Genomic DNA, 17,284 nt, shown 5'->3' on the forward strand with positions numbered 1-17,284 from the left:
TCCACAATATTCAAATAAATACCATATGACTTATTACAAGTTGGAGAATTTTACTCCAGAAAAAAAGCTAAAAGTCAGTCTATTCTGACAAATATTAATTTCTAAACTTCATTTAAATCCCTTCCCCCGCCTCCCCACATTTATCATGTGAGGTAACAGAGGCAACGAGAGGTCAGCTGACCTGGTGAAAGTCAAGGTCAGTGGTCTGGCCTTAAACCTAGGCATTATAACTCTAGGTCCAATGCTCTTACCTTCACATCCCTGAACTGGGTTAGAAATGAAAGCAGACAGAATACAAGGCCTTTTTTTGGTTACTCAACAGAGAAAGCTTTTGCTTTATATGTCAGGGATATTAACTTTCCACCCCTGTCTGTCCATCCATCCGCCCATCCTTCCCTCCATCCTGTCATCAATCTATCCACCCTCATTCATCCAATCACCCACTCATCCCTATCCATCCATCCCCATTTCCTGGTCAAATCATCTCTCCACCCAATCATCCCTTGCTGAGAGCCACCCTTTACTGCATGCCAAGCACTGTGCCCTCTGGGGATACAGAGCCTCCTAAAATGTTAAGCTCCACAAAAGCAACACCTGCGTTAATTTTCCTACCACCACCTACCAGGGTCTAGTGCGGGTCTAGTCTGGCCCAAGGATGTTCAGCACTTACTGAATGAAAGAACGCGTAAGCAGAGCCTATCCCTGAGAAACTCATGCTCTGGAAGGGGACAGGGCTACAGCGCTGCCACAGGCACGGCAGAGGAGCAGCCTGAGTGAAGCCTGCTCCGCTGGCAACAAGGTCACTTTGGCAGCTAGCTCCCTCAGCGTGGCTTCCCTGACGAAGACTCTGTTTCCTGAGCTGTCCAGAACAGAAGTGAAATGGGGCTTCCTGGGGTTCCGGGTCTGCCCTGGCTCTCCTAGGGGCTGACGCTAGTCTCTCTACCACATGGACCTTGACTTCCTTACAGCAGCTCACCGTCTCTTCAGCATCAGGTTGGGTCAACTTTGCCACCACAGCACTTTCCTAAGTTATCCTAGAGCTCTTCGGGCTTCCTCGTGTCCATTTCAACTCAATTCAGGTCAACGGAACAAACATTTCCTGGGTACCTGCTATGTGCCAGGCACTGGGACACACCAGGGCCCCCATGCACCCTTCCTCAGCAGCCTGGCACTGCTGAATGCAGCTGGGAGGGCCCAGGCACTTGGGTTTGAGCGGTACACATCCTAGAAATCCACCGGCGGTTACTGAGAGGATGTTAAAAATAATTATCCACCGAAAATATTAGATTTGCTCTGGATTGTTCATTACATACAATGGTTTAATAGAACTTTTATTGAATAGCTGCAGAGCTCGGGGCCGAAATCAATTTGCCCTCCACGCGGAATTCTGATGTCTGCTGTTGACTTCCACAACACAGAGCAATTTGTAATAGCTCTGGCTCGCCGTTGTTTTCAAAGCTCCTGCTACATCACACGCATTTATTTCTGACCACAAAATTACATTTATTCAACAGAAAGCAGCTCCGGGTCTTTAAGAGGTTAACTTCTGGAGTGCTTGGCCGCGCTCCAGCCTGCGTGGAGGGGCGCGCTGGCGCAGTGGCACCCGGCGGCGGCGGCAGCGCCGGGCGGGCGGCCGTGATTAATAGACTGCTGAGTGCGCTCCTTCCCACATGCACACGGCTCCTGCCCCTGCTTCCATAGATCATGGACTCAGCCTCAACATATCTGACTGAAATTGAATTTGGCTTCTCTCTCAACCGTTCATTTCCTATGTTATGCAAGGTTATATCCTTTTCTGCATGAGCAGAACCAAACCAGCTGCAGCTCTGGAGGAGAAAATGTGCTTTCAATTATGCAGTCGGCCTGAATGTGGAGCCGCAGTCCTACTGCTCCCTAATTGAGCCATCATGGAGTGAGCCTACAGGAAGACACTACACTCATCAGGCCTGGGATTTCACTGTAAGAGGCTGGCAACACACCACCCCATCGCCCCCGTGACCGCGACCCCCATCACCTCCACCACCACAGAAGGCCCAAGAGCCTGAGGGTGGCCATGCTGGGTGAGAGGGAAATCCCAGGAAGGGGCCAGGACGCGGGCTGTGTTGGGGTCCTCGTGACGCCTCCCCACGTCCTCCAGCCAGAACTTGTTGGCCGGTGCTCAAAGTGCCTAGTCCGTTCCATAGTCACTTATCTGGGCCCAACCTCCAAGAAGGCTCTGACGACCGACTGCCCCGCCCCCAGCAGGGCATTGACCTATTTGTTCTTGTGACCCTCTAGACCTTATTGGGCCCTCCGTAAGTACTCACTCACAGAGGAGAAGGTGAGAGAGGGAGAAATTCAACTGAGAAGGCCTCGCAAAACCAGCTCTGTAAGGCAAAGAAGGTGAGACAAAATCTAAGACAAGACACAGGCCCTCAGAGTATGTAAGAGTTCAAAGAGTGGGCTGGAAAGAGGGAAAGTTAACTCAATAACAAAAAAACTACCCCATTTAAAAAAATGGGCTAAGGACCTGAAGAGACGTTTCTCAAAAGATTGCATACAAACGGCCAACAAGTATATGAAAAGGTGTTCAACATCACTAATCATCAGGGAAATGCAACTCAAAACCACAGTGAGGTATCACCTTGTACCCCTTAGAATGCTATTATCAAAAAGACAGATGACAGCCAACGCTGGTGAGATGTGGAGACAAGGGAACCCTTGGACACTGTTGATGGGATTGTAAATTGGTACAGCCATTCTGGGAAATAGTATGCAGATTCCTCAAAATAGCAATAGAACGACCGCATGATCCAGCAACCCAATTCTGGGTATATGCCCAAAGGAATTGAAATCACTGTCTGGAAGGGCTATCTCCCATGGGTCAGTGCAGTAACTGTTCACAATAGCCAAGATACAGAAACAGACTAAATGTCCAACAAAAGATGAATACAGAAAAAGTGATGTCTCTGTCTATCTCTCTAGATATAAATATACACAGTTGTCCCTCAGTATACTTAGGGGATTGGTTCTACGACCTCCTGTGTATATCAAAATCCGCACATAATCAAGCCTCCCCCAGTCAAAGGGTTCAGGTTTTAGTTATGAAAGATAAGTAGTTTTGGGGACCTAAGTATAGCAAGGTGATGACACTTAATAAGACTGCATTGTATACATGAAATTTGCTGAGGCAGGAGATCTTAAGTGCTCTCATCACACTCAAGTATGGAAGGTAATGGACATGTTAATAAGCCTGGTTGTGGGACTCTTTTCATCATGTATACATGTATTAAAAAAATCACTGTACACCATAAACATATACAGCTTTCATTTGTCAATTATACTTTAGTAGAGCTGGAAGGAAAAGGAGAAGAAAAGAAACCAGCTGAGGCTGCAGGAAAATGAACTGGGAATAGACTTCCAGTTGGGTCTTAAAGGGTGGAAATGGGTGTTACAGATGGGAAGAGCAAACGCGGTTCTAATAACAGAGGCAGAGGCTTCAAGAAAGGGGCAGAGGCAAGAAACCAAAAGGTATGTACAGGTGGCGGACACAGATCAGTCTGGCTGGAACAGAAGCCTGGCACTATGAGGGCTGGAGATACATTTTAGAGCCAAATCACGGAATGCCTTACACATCAAGTCTGAGCTGATACAGAATCAGAGCTTCACCTGTAGAAAGAGCCCTTTGGGGGAACCCAGCCCTGTGGTTACTACAACTAGTGACACATGAGAATCAGGTGTGGACTTGGAAAAGTGACAGATTCGGAGGTCCTGCCCAGGCCTGCTAAGCCAGAGTCTCAAGGCAGGAGCCTAGGGAGTTGTCTTTCAGGACACATGCAGGACATTCTCATGTGGCCAGTACAGCACTGGCTTGAGGACCAGTTTTGGGACCCTCGGTCTGGTCCAACCTTCTCTAATCCCATCCTGCCCATGATACTGCTAAGTGCAGGAATGATGGGGACATAATAGGTGCCAATGTGTGAGGTCCCTACCCTCCAGATTTTAGAAGCATTCAGTAGGGAGCAAGTTAAACTTTATCCCAGTAAAGAAAACAGAAGGGCAGAATGTCTTTAGGTTCAAAATCAAAAGGGAGATAGATGCAAGCAAAGTCTTTTCAGAGATGCAAAGGGGATGAGTCTGTTTCTGGCTGGGGTACTTTGGGATGACAAGGACAAGCTGCCATTTGGCTTGGAGAAGAACAGGCAAGGACTAACAATATACTTGGCAGGTGGCCATCCAACCCTTGCTCGAACACTGCCAATAATGGGAAACTCACTACCTTAGATGGCAGCTCATTCAATTTTTGAACAGGTCTAAATTGCTGGAAAACACTGACTTCTGTTTTGCTGATGACAGTCAACCCACGTATCAGTTCACTGAGTCACACTGGATTTCATAGCTACAGGGTGCCTTTTGGATTGTCTCGGTTACCCATTCAACTTACAGATGAGCAAAGTCAGGCAGAAAGAGGCCTGGGAATCACCCAAGGTCACAGAGTTGGGGATGGCAGTGCCTGGACTGGCTCTCAAGTCCCCTAACGCCCCAAGCAACGCCCCATGTGGTATACACCACATGCATACCCCCACTTTATTTAGAAAGTGCCTTTAGATATGAACACTTAAATATGTTCTAGCTCAACAGATATGGGCTGCAGGACATACTGAAAACTCTTAGTCAATGTTAACAAATTCACACAGTATTTACCCAACTTTCTCCATTTCATTCATTACTTTATTAAAGTCTGTCAGGTCACCCTGCCAGGGCGCACAAGGTTTTTGCTTCCCACTGCACTCAGACTCTGTTTCGGACGAGAGCCTTTCAAAGCGACCTGCCACCACGGCTCACAAAGCCCCACGTGACCCCGGGCTCTGCTGACTTCCCTGGTCCTGTTTCCTGCAGAGTGAGCCCATCCCGCCAGAGCCTGGAGCTTGGCTGCCCTCTTCCTGCTCCGAATGTGGCTGGTCTTCCCTCACCTGTCTTCAGAGAGGTCTTCTGGGATGCCTGTCTGAAGCCACCCTCTCTTCCGGCTCTACCCCACGACCCCACCGTATCTCCCTGGCGGCATCTGTCACTACGGAACGCTGCCTTTTGTGTTTACTATCTGTTTCCCTTCATACGAACAGCAGGGACCTTGCTGACTGTGTCCACTGCTCTAATCTGAGCTCCAACTTGGCCCACAGCTGGAAGGAGTAGGCTCCCAACAACCTTTTGTTGAATGAACAAATGAATGACTACCACACAGTGAAACCCACAGCTCTGAATGCTGCTGGTATGTTGTGTGTACCGCAGCTCTTTAGGACAAAGGAAAGTTTCAGATTATCCCTTGGTCCCTCTCATGGGCTGTGTCCGCAGGTGATGCTATAATGAAATCACAGCCAGACATTAACCTGGGCCCCAGTCCTCCCAGAGGTGCAGATCAGGGTTGCAGCAAAGTGCATGGACACAGCTCTGGATATCTGTGTACATATGAGACAATGTACCAGACTTGAGATCATGCAAACGAGGCTGGTGGCAAGGGGAGGGGAGCTCGAGCCAGAGTGCTTAACACAAGATGAGCGTCGGTCTCCCTGCCAAAGACTGGGGGTGTAGAATGACGTCGGGAAGGGCCTAAAGGCATCGACTCTTCCCTGCCTGAGCAGCATCAGAGCACACCAGCATTAGCAAACACTGCTGGGATGCCAGGCGGCCCCGGGTTGGAGGCCCAATCCTGCCTATGTTACCTGTGTGACTGGGGTAACCTATTTGCTACTCTCTCTCAGGCTTAGTTTTCCTTATCTGTAAAAGGTGGACAAACGCTACCACCCACCCATCTAATACACACTTATTTAGTGCTCACTAAGGCCAGGCGCTGGATATACAGAAGAGGTCAAAACAGACACAGGACATGAAGGAGAGAGTAGGAGCATCAACCATACAAAGAAACACATAACTGAACTGAGAAAAGCACTCTGAAGCCAAGGAACAAGGCACAAACGAGAGTTAACAAGACGTTGTGGTCTAGCCGGATGGCGGTGAAGGCCTCTCTGAGTATGTGACATTTTTGTTGAGCCCTAATGGTGAGAAGAAGGACAGGCAGGGAGCTGGGGAAGGAAGCTGGGCACAGGGGCAAAGGCAGGAAGCTCACCGAGCACCTGCACGCAGGCTAAGGTGGCTGGAACACGGACAGTAGGGAGAGGGCGGGGGCTGGGAGGCGGCCAGCAGCCAGGCCAGGGCACCCGAAGGCCTCGACCGGGGCTCTGTGTCTGCTTTCAGAGCACCGGGGAGCCCCTGGAAGCTTGTAAGTGATGAGCTGACCTGGCCCTGGCAGTCTCATGGAGAAAAGGCAGGGACGGGGTAGGGAAGAGCTGACACAGACCAGTTAGAAAGTCATCACAAGGGTCTCAGTGCCACACGACAGCGGCTTTAGACAAGTGTGCAGGTAGGACGGTTGGAAATAACTGGAGAGCTAGACAGATCTGTGAGATATCCTGGCAGCAGGATGGAGGAGAGACGGCATACAAGGGAGCAGGAAGTGTCCCGGATTTCCAGGTTAGGCAACTAGGTGGACTGGGAAGGGGAAGGATAGCGGAGGAGGGAATTGAAGCAGGTATGGAAGTCAGAGCAAGAGGATGTGGCTGTGAATTAGGCGTTCTTTCCTTGGAGATATCGAAGAGGTATCAATGAACAGGCAGTCTCATTCCAGCCTGGGACTCCAAACGGGAGACCAAATTGGATAGAAGTCCACAGAGATGCCCACAGATTAATAGAGCAGAGTGCTGTCACTCAGAGGACTGAGAGATGAGAGGGGTTGTCCGCAGAGACCAAAATCAATAGCCAGAGAAGCGAAGGAGACCAGAGGGCACAACAGCAGGGGACGTCCAGAGAAGAGAGTTGTCTACCAACGAAGGAGTTGTCAGGTGGGTGGAAAGTTGCCGAGGAGGGAGAGCTGAGCACTGAAAGGCAGAGAGCAGGGTGGACACCAGACTCGGGTGGGCTGAGAGTAACAGGTACAAAACTGGGAGGGCAGACGGCTCCTTGGAGAAGCCTGGCTAAGAGGGCTGGGGAACAAAGGCGCTTTCCAGTCTCTCTCGAGACAGAACACACTAGAGCTTGTTGGAATGCTGAAGGGAACGATCCAACAATTAGGAGCCTGAAGATGCACGGTGGTTCCTGAGAAAGCGGAAGGGTGTTTGAGGAAGGGGAACTTCCTCCTCTGGGGAAAGAAGAGGGCTGAAGCCGTAACGGACACAGCTTTGGAGATCTGGGGAGAGGAAGATCGAAGTGGAAACTACTTTTGAGAACTGTGCGGGTGGATGCTTGAGAAACCCCCAGCACGATGCCAGGCCCTGCTCAGTATCTGTCAGGGTGTCCTGGACGTGCTACCCCAGAACAGGGCCCCTTAGCATTTCAAAAACAGCAGAAGCAGGAAGCCCTCTCTGATCGACCCCTTCCCTTCTCCTCTACCGGCCCTCATGTGCCCTAAATCTGGAGAAAAGCAATGTCACACAGGAACACAAAAAAACACCTGAACAAGCAAGCCTTGCTCAGTCCCCCGCCAGTCTATGTCCCTGAGGTCATACCATTCGCCCTCCAATTGTACTTCTGCCCAACTGCCCAGAACAAGTTTTCCTGTTTCTTTGAGCCTTCATTTCTGAAGGCCCCTCCGGAACGCAAACTTTTATTAAAGAAATACACATGGTTTCCCTTTAAGTCTTCTTTTGCTATAGGGCTGTCAGCTGTGAACTTCACGATGGGTGAGGAGAAGGTATTATTCCCCTCGCCACACACCTCGCAGATGGAAGCTCGATGGAGTGTTCCTTGAACATTATTACAAATGTGCCTTCCCCCCCAAGCCTGCCTGAATACACGGCCATGTCAGGCATCCATTAGCTGGAAGATTAAAACTGATCACAGATGAGATGCAAAGGGAAAGGGGAAGAGAATACTCAGTTTGTATGTTTTGTACTTTTTTGAATTTTACATCCTTTTCCCTGCTATGGTGCATTCCATCACAGGAATATCTACGTTTTACTTGGATCTTTATTTAGGCTCCCATACCATAAACAACTTTTATTAAATAAACATGCATGTTTTTCTCTTATAAGCCTGATAAAGTGTTACAACAAAATGCTATAGTATTCCTTCTACTGTTGATGGACATCTGGATTGCTTTTGGTTGTTAACTATTTTCAAATTTTCTGAACTTGTTTTCTGAGTCAAATGAGTTTACGCTCATTTAGGGTTATGTATTTAGGAGTGGGACTGTCGTGGCAGGGTGCAAGTACTTCTTTAACTTTACCATCTGATGCCAAAGTGGTTTTCAAAGAGACTAAACCAGTTTACACTCCTGTCTTGACTTTTGGTCAGTCTGGAAGCTATAAATAATCTGCATGTGAATCATTTAATTTGTATTTCCCTGATTATTATCAAGCTTAAGCATCTTTTCATATATTTATTGGCCATTCTGATTTTTTCTTCTGAGAATTACGTTCATGACTTTTACTCATCTTCTTATTGGGATGCTTTTTTTCCCATTGACATGTAAGAGTTTCTAATATTTTGCATACGTGAATCTTTTATTAATTATGAATGTGAAAATTACCTCCTCCAGGTTTATAGCTTGAGGCCAAGGTCATCCCACATATAACCATATACTGCATAATCCTAGGAGGGTCCATTCACATCACAGGCATTTGAATTCTCATCATGATAAATATTCAGATAAGCCTGAATCCTTTTTAAGACAAGTTTCCAACAGATGACATAAAATGTCTTGAGAAAGACAGAAATTGTTCTAGTTCTCATAAAGGAACAACAGAGCTAGCAGTGTCCTGGGTTTATCTTTTCACTTCCTTTAGGGTATCTTCCCAATAAAAAAAAAAAAAAAAAAAAAGCTAGGTGTGGTGGCTCACTCCTATAATCCCAGCACTTTGGGAGGCCAAGGTGAGAGGACTGCCTGGGTCCACGGGTTCGAGACCAGCTTGGATAACTTGGTGAGACCTCATCTCTACGATAAATAAAAAAATTAGCCAGGCATTATGGCGTGTGCCTATAGTTCCAGCTACTTGAAAGGCTGAGGCGGGAGGACTGCCTGAGCCCAGCAGGTTGAGGCTGCGGTGGCCGTGAATGTGTGTGCCACTGCACTCCAGACTGGGTGACAGAGTGTGACTCCAACGCACAAAAAAAAAAAAAAAAAAAGCTTTTACTTTAAAAACTTCATGTAGTTCATTGCAACAATCTTTTAGGGTTTTCTGTTTAAGAAATCCTACCCAGCCCCAAATCATTTTATTCTGTATTTTCTCCTAAAAAGTTAAAAACTTTGCCTTAAGTTTTCCCTGCAATTTGTGTGTTTGCATGTGGTGTGAGGTAGGGCTCTAACTTCATTGAACTCTATAAGGATTAGCCAACTGTCAGAGGACTATGAGAAGTCCCCCCGTCCTCTGATCTGTGATACCATCTTTGTGATCAATTTGACTTCTATATAAATGCACGGGCTAGGTTCTTCATTGTGTTCCAGTGGTGTATTTATCTTTCTCTGTGTCAGTTACGGCAGCTTTGATAATCTGGTAGGGCAAAACCCTCAATTTGCTCTGATTCTTTGCTACTATTGATCATTAGTTCTTGCATATATATAAATTCTGGAATCAGTTTTTCGAATTTCACAAAAAATCCTTTTGGGGCTTGGATTGGAACTACAATAACTGCCACTATGATCAATTTGCAGGAAACTGATGTTTTTAATTAAAGTGGAAATCTCTATCCTTGAATACCTTTGCTCTCTCCACGTAAACCTTCTTTAATACCCTTCAATATAAATGTTATATTTTTCTCCAGAAAGAGTTCCTTTGTATTGTTATGCTTACTTCTAGGTATCCACCCCATTTTTTTCCTTTCCTTTTTTTTTTTTTTTTTTTGCTGTTGCTATCTCCAGTGGTATCCTTTAAAAATGACATTTTTGGTTTGCTGCTGATGTAGAGGTATGGAATTACTTTTATATATTGATTTTATATCTAGTAATCTTGCTAAAAATAATTGAGGCTTACTTGAAAAATAACTGTTTTTCCCCCTTCTGTTACAATACTTATACAGATGCTTCTGGACTTATGATATAGTTATGTCCCAATAAACTCATTGTAAGTTGAAATACCATAAGCCTAAAACGTATTTAAGAAACTAACCTACCAAACACCATAGCTTAGCCTAGCCCATGTTAAATGTGTTCAGAAGACTTACATTAGCTTAATTGGGCAAGATTATCTCGCATAAAGCCTATTTTATGAGAAAGTGTTGAACATCCCTTGTAAATGTCTGAATACTGTACTGAAAGGGAAAAACAGAATGGGTGAAATGCAGTTTCTACTGGATGCATATCACTTTTGCACCATCAAAAAGACAAAAAAAGCATAGGCCGAACCAAAGTTAAGTCAAGGACTGTCTGTATTTTCTTTTTCTCGTCTTCACTGCTAGCTAAGATTTCCAGTACAACATTTTTTTTAAAGCAGTGATAATAGGCATTTTTGTCTGGTTCCTGGTTTTAAAGAAATTTTTTTAACAACCAGTGGGTCTGATGATTGACATAGATTTTTGATAAATACCTTTTACCAGGTTAAAAAAATTTCCCTCTATTCATAGTTTGCTGAAAATTTTAAATCATAAATGGGTTGGAATTTTATCAAATTCTTTCCCTACAGCTGTTCAAATGATTTTTCTTTCCTTTAATCTGCTGATGACATGGATTTACATTAATACATTTTTTTTTCTAATTTTAAAGCAAACAGCATTCTTGGGATACATCGAGCTTGATGGATTCAACTTACTAATACCCTTTAATAGGAATACTTCTGCCTATCTATTCATAAATAAATAAGACTGACTTTTAATTTTCCTTTCTTGTACTGTTCTTATCTGGTTTTTTTTTTGTGTCAAGGTTATACTAGTATTACAAAATGAGTTAAGAAGTAGTCTCTTTTTTTCTGAAGGAGTTTGCTAAATATTAGAAATGCTGGTTGTACGAATAGTTGATAGAACTCTACAAAAAAACCTGCCTAGACCTTATAGAAATATTTCTGCAAAAGTGACAAGGCTATTCAAATTTTCGACTTCTTCTTTAATCAGTTTTGATAGTTACAATATCCTAGAACTTTACCCATTTTAAAATTCATTGGTATAAAATTGTCTATAATATCCCCTTATTATCTTTTTAATCTCTGCTACAGCTGCAATGTCATCCCTAATTTTATTCCTAACAATTTTTCTCTGGATTAGTTAGGTGGTTTGTCAGTTGTAGCAGTCTTTTCAAGGAAACACCTTTCAGGATGATGTTTCTTGAGTATTTATTTCCTTTTTCACTCACTTCTGTTCGCATGTATACATATGTTTTTTTCTTTTCTTCAACAGCTGCTCAGACAGTAGCTGTTTTCATGAATAACCCAAAGGTGTCCGAAGAAATGCCATCATCATAGTGTTCTTCTATTGATTATTATATCTATTATTTCCTTCTCCCCATTTGAATTTACTCTGTTGTACTCTTGTTAAAGCTGATGCTTAGCACATAGATTTTCAGTCTTTTCTTTCCTCTCTAGTATAAGCTCTTAAATTATTTCGAGAGGATTTCCCTCCTTGAGGACACTTGGTTCTCTACCACCAAGACATTGCTTGGGCTAGCTCCTCACCCCCTCAATCTTCCACATTAGGACCCTTCCTAGGGGAGAGAAGCAAGGAGGGACAAGATGATTTGAAAGACAGCGTTTTCCTAGAGGGTGTGAATATTACTTTAAATATTGTTTAAATTATTGTTGGACTAGAATAAGCTTTAAATTGGATTGAACATTTAGGGAACCCCTTCTCCCATTAATTGGCTGGGCATTCAAAACACACAAAATTAGATACAGCAATTAATCAGTCATAAATAGATAACTCTAATTTCAGTGTGGGTGAAATTTGATAACTCTGCTATAATTATAAGCAACTGTTATGATTATAATATTTCAAACTTTTTAATCAAAGTAGCAAATAGTTATTTACTAGCTACTCCTAAAGGTTATTTCTAAGCATCTCTTAGGGGATATCTTTCACCTTATTAGAACAAAAGGATGGAAGCAAATGTTTTAAAAACCACGGTTCAATTGCTTATTTAATAACCATTTTTGAGAGCCCAAATCTTTTTCAGCCCAGGTGCTAGGAGTGCAGTGGTGACCAGGACAAGACATACTGGCTGGCTTCACACGTCTAATGGCCAGCGGGGAGTATGGACAAAGGAACAAGTGGCTCTCAGACATGGTGACAAACACTGTCACAAGCAGTGCAGGGTGCAACGGGAGCACATGGTGGAGGGAACCTGGCCTATCATCTGGGGGAGGGGAGACCTTTCTTGGGGCAGGGATACCTCAGCTGACCTGGGTCAGAAAAAGCGAAGGAGGAAGGAGTGTCTCAGGAGGCAGGCCAACCTGTGCAGAGGCTTGGAGGTAGGCGAGGAAGCTCAGCACATTCAGGGTGGCGGCAGAAATGATGTTTCAAGTGATGGATGGTGAGAGGAGTCTGGAAAGGCCAGCAGTTATGGGATCCTGCAGGATCTCACAGATCACAGGAGGGAAGAGGTCTGGACTTTGTACTGAGAGCCACAGGAAACCTCGGAAGGGTATAACAGGTACCCGGCCAGGCTAATATTTTCTGTAACCTTGTACCTCACTCCAAAGATGTTCTTGCAGGAACCTGAAAGTCCTATGTGAATTTCTTGCTGTCTGAAAAAATGTTTTGCTGTTTTTTGTTTGTTTTGTTTTTCTTTGGGAGAGTCAAAGAAGGAAGTGATCTATACACGTTCTGGGGCAAAGAAGATCTTTTCACTGGCACTATACATTTTGCAGAAGGATTCAAAGCACCTCAGGACAAGCTAAAAAAATATATCCAATAAGCAAAATCACATTTAGCAGACACCGATGCAGCGTCTAAGAGCGAGCCTCTGACTAGAGGAAGAGGCTCTGAAAACAACCAAGCCAAACAGATCCTCCCACAGAAGCGCCAGAACACGCTGCCCCCTGGCCTTGCCCAGAGGAAGACTGGCCCTGGCACGTGCAGCCTCCCCTTGGTTGTCCTCTGTCATTAAGTTCACCTTTCAGAAGCAGGTGGGATTTCACCCCTTGTACTAACATCGTCTTACCAGACCACACAAACAATTTAATAGAAACACAGCACTGGGAGGAGGGGCAGGAGGTTGGGAGATACAGCTCAGAGGATCCGAAGTAGCAACGTGTAGGATAAATGAGTCTAGAGAACTAATGTACGACAAGAAGACTACAGTAAATAAAACTGTACTAAATCAGGGATTTCTGCTAAACAAGATTTTAACTGCTTGTGTCACATACACAAAAAAGGGTAACTATGTGAGATGATGGATATGTTAATTTGCTTCGCTATAGTAACCGTTTTATTATTATCCTTATGTATCTCATAACATCATGCTGTATACCTAAATTTTATTTTTAAAAATAGCAGCTAGCAGAGGTTTTGAAGTATTAATTAATGATACTAAAAAATATTTAACTTTCAAATAGCCTTTAAAAAGTAGGCAAACAGAAAGACTTGATGTCTCTTGGGTGTTTCAGGTTTAATATAGCCAGAACCGAACCTATTACCCTATTGAGTGTGTATACTAACCTATAACTGGCCTAGATTCTTCAAAAAAGAAAACCAATGTAATAAAAAACAAAAATAAAGGTGAGAGGGAAGGAGAGGGTGTTCTGCATTAAAGCAGAGGAAAAATACACACACACATACATATATATTTTCTTTTCTTTTTTCGAGTCGGAGTCTCACTCTGTCATGCAGGCTGGAGTGCAGTGGCATGCTCGCGGCCACCGTAGCCTTGACCTGCTGGGCTCAGGTGATCCTTCTGATTCAGTCTTCCAAGTAGCTGGAACTGCAGGTGCATGCCACCATGCTCGGCTAATTTTTTGATTTATTGTAGAGATGAGGTCTCGCCAAGTTGCCCAGGCTGGCCTCGAACCTGTGGGCTCAGGCAATCCTCTCAACTTCAGCCTCCCAAAGTGCTGGGATTATAGGCGTGAGCCACCACGCCCGACCCACACATATATATTTTCAAAGGCAATGTGTAAATCTGGACCCCAGTTGGGGAGAAAACAGCTATTAAAGGCGTCCTGGGGATAACTGGAAAAATTTGATTTTGGACTGAATATTAGATGACCTGGAATTACTGTTAATTTTCCCAGGTGTGACATTTGTGGTTACAGTAGTAATGTCGGGGAATGCTAATGTGTCCTTAATTTTAGGAGTCACATGTGTGTTTAAGGGCACAGCGCCTGCTGTCTGCAGCATTTGTTCAAATGTTCCAGGTGGGGGTGGTGTGTGCAAATGGGACGAAATGTTGAAGGGTATCGATCTGGGTAGAGTGCACAGGTGTTCGTTGTACTCATCTTTCTACTTTTATGTAATTTTGAAATTTTTAAAAAGAAATAAAAACAAGGAAACAAAAAAGCACACTGAACTCTTTCAGCTGGGAAATACTAAGCCAGTGCCTTTCTCAAAAGTTGCCGAACAGGTAACAGAACAGGTAAGATCAAATGTGGAGCAGTGTAAGGTAACACTCTTACTCATCAAGTGAGGGCTTGGAGACACAGTTCTGAGGAAAAAAACCGCTTAAGTCCATGGAAGCCCTGGGATGTCAGGGCCCTACTGTGCCTTCCAAGCTCAGCGCATGGGGCCCAATAAGGCAGGACACAGCAAACAGGAAGGACACACTATTCTGCTCTCCAAAATCCTCAGCAGTCACCTCTGTGTCTTCTTTCCACGTGGGTCCCTTAAATGTCCTGGACCCTCCTCTCTGGTCTCTGGCTATGGTCTTCCCAACTAACCTCCTTCGTTCTCTCAGCCTCTGCCTTTAGCTGCCTGTTGAAGAATTTGCCTCACGGTAGTCTGACCACCTCCTCGGAAGCTCTGGGCCCAGGAATCCCGCCTCCCTAGAAATTTGTCCATATAAGGCATCACCTCACCTCACTTGGGTCCCAAGTAGAACCTCCGTATCTTACTTTCCCTCATCCTGCTCCTTCCCCGTGTGTTCTTTGCGACTTGGGTAGTTCCAAGACAACAAAATCCCCAAGACCGTACCAATACACATTTTTGTAAGGGCTCTGGAAACATCTTGCTCCCCTTCCTCAGCAGCCAGGTATTATTCCTACTTCTGCTTTTTCAAAAGGAGAAGCTAAGAGGTGAGATGAATACTTCCACGATAATACAAGTTCGGGTTTTCCAAAACAGAGATTCCCTGAATCTCTACACAAAGGATCGGCAAGGAGTGTCACCCCCTTCCCCCAGTGTTCTTTGTGGGTACTGTTCCTGTGAACAGGTAGCCAGGGCAGACATCCCAGGTGACATTCTACTACCCACATGCCATCCACCAGATGGCTCGGTCCTTCTGTTAGAAACCACTTCCTTATACTGAACCCAAACTTGCTCCTTGTGGCTTCTGCCTGATGTTTCAAGCCTTGATCAAGTGACATTCCTCTCCTCTCACCAGCCTCTCGTCCAAGCACTGGATTGCCCACTCTGTCCTGTCCACATGGAAGGCCTCATGGAGCAGCAGCCCAGACCAGCCCAGGGAACGAGGTGGTTCCTTTGAGGGGGCTCATGGGCTCCTCCTACACCAAACACCCAGTCCGTCAAGGATGCTTTAAGCTTCTTGGCACCCACAGCATATTTCTACATTCTGAATATGGCTTCCTCTTCCACGAGGGCTTTCATTGCAGACCCAGTGGAAAAGTCACACTGCCGAGTGCAAAATCTGCATGATGCTGGGCCAGAGCCGTCGTGAAGGCTCCATCTGGGTAAGTATCCTCTGTCCACAGCATTTATTTGACACGAATAAAAAGAAAGAATGATGAACTACGAAGGGCGGCTCAGGACATAAAATAAATATAAAAGCTTACCTCCCCTTGGAAGCTCTTCAGCAGCGGCGCTACCTGCTTGCGCAAATCCTGGGTGGGTCAGGAAGCAGCCATTCGAGAAGGAAAGAGAAGGGAAACACTGGTTAAGGCTTCCTAAAAACAGCTTTACGTTCAGTGCTGATTATCATTACAGGAAGCAATCCTGCTGCCTCTCTCATTCCTACACTCCCAAATAAGGCCGGCCAACACTTCAGGACTTAAACCAACGTGTCTGAGGATACAACTAGGTTTTATTTCCACGAAACCCTGGCCATATATGCTCATTTTAAACGTGCTATGCACTAAAGCTTTGGCTGATGCCAGTCTAAGTGAAATGATTTGCTTAAAGAAAATATAATGTAGATTTGACTGTTGCTTCTATCTGAAATAAATTGGGGCCACTGTGCTGCGTTTTAGAGGCTATTTTGTGCCCTGTTAGAGGGAGACACAGCCTGTTTTGATTCCATGTATGATAAAGTCACGGTAAGTTCATCCCAAGCCATCAGGACCCATTTTATAGCACTGGGACAACCTGTAGGTATGCATATATGATCTCCTTGAGAGCATTTGATTTAAAATAAAGTAACTGAGAAAGTGTTTCAAGTACTTTGAGAAGACTCGACTAAGGCAATAACTTCTTTACTGAGAGCTTAAGCACAGAACTTTTTCTGAGCATGATCTATGTACCAGATAGGAGTCAATGGGAGAAGGCCTGGCATCCAAAACATGCTTCTAAGTTCCCAGGTTGGCCCTGATGTACGTGCCCAGTTGAAACTGACTGGTATTGGTAAAGGCAGATGTGTGTCAGTCAAACCATAATACAGGAAGAAAGCAACAGTGTTAGGAGAATCTAAGAGGAAAGATAACTCCTGGTTAAGGAGATGAGGAGCTGTTTCCCAGTGGATGTGGCATGGGAGCTGGGCAGCTGGGCAGGGCGCTCGCTGGTTTCACAGGAGAGGGCCAAAGCGCTGGGGTCTCAGCACGCCTGTCTATGCGTGTCCCCCTCTAATCCCCGAGAGCAGCTGCCATCAACTGCCTGAATTCTGTGGGCAGACGAGCGTCCAGACTTCTCTCCAGAGCTCCTGGGTCAGACATGGAGGAGTAGGAGCTTGGGTGCAAGTGCCAAGGGGTTCAGAGCACAGAGCAGTGGGCCGAGGAGGAATGGCCCAGATTCCCAATTCTGGCTCAGCCCCTCACTAACTGTGGGGACAGGGAAAGTCACTTCCCTCCCAGCCTCCATCCGCCATAGGTAGGGCTCAGTGACGGTGGGTTTAGTGATAATTTTCTCTTCCTGGTAGAAGGAATACGTGTGCAATTAGAATGGGCTGCACAGTTCCTGGCACACAGGCAGCACTCAACACTAACGACCTGTATTACTGGGTACCAGAGAA

The 17,284-nt window shown here is 45.2% G+C and overlaps 1 protein-coding gene across 1 annotated transcript in view; it reads right to left on the reverse strand.

The window, feature by feature from the left end:
* Nucleotides 1-17,284, reverse strand: part of LOC103262502 (homeobox protein cut-like 1) — a 290,353-nt gene that overhangs the window by 174,221 nt on the left and 98,848 nt on the right. The window contains exon 5 of the mRNA XM_021713407.1: nucleotides 15,897-15,944. Coding sequence (XP_021569082.1) covers nucleotides 15,897-15,944 — 48 coding nt within the window. The remainder of the gene's footprint in view (nucleotides 1-15,896; nucleotides 15,945-17,284) is intronic.

This window comes from Carlito syrichta, unplaced genomic scaffold (genome assembly GCF_000164805.1).
Source record: "Carlito syrichta isolate Samal-C Ts95f unplaced genomic scaffold, Tarsius_syrichta-2.0.1 Scaffold304518, whole genome shotgun sequence".
NCBI classification, from domain to species: Eukaryota; Metazoa; Chordata; class Mammalia; order Primates; family Tarsiidae; genus Carlito; species Carlito syrichta.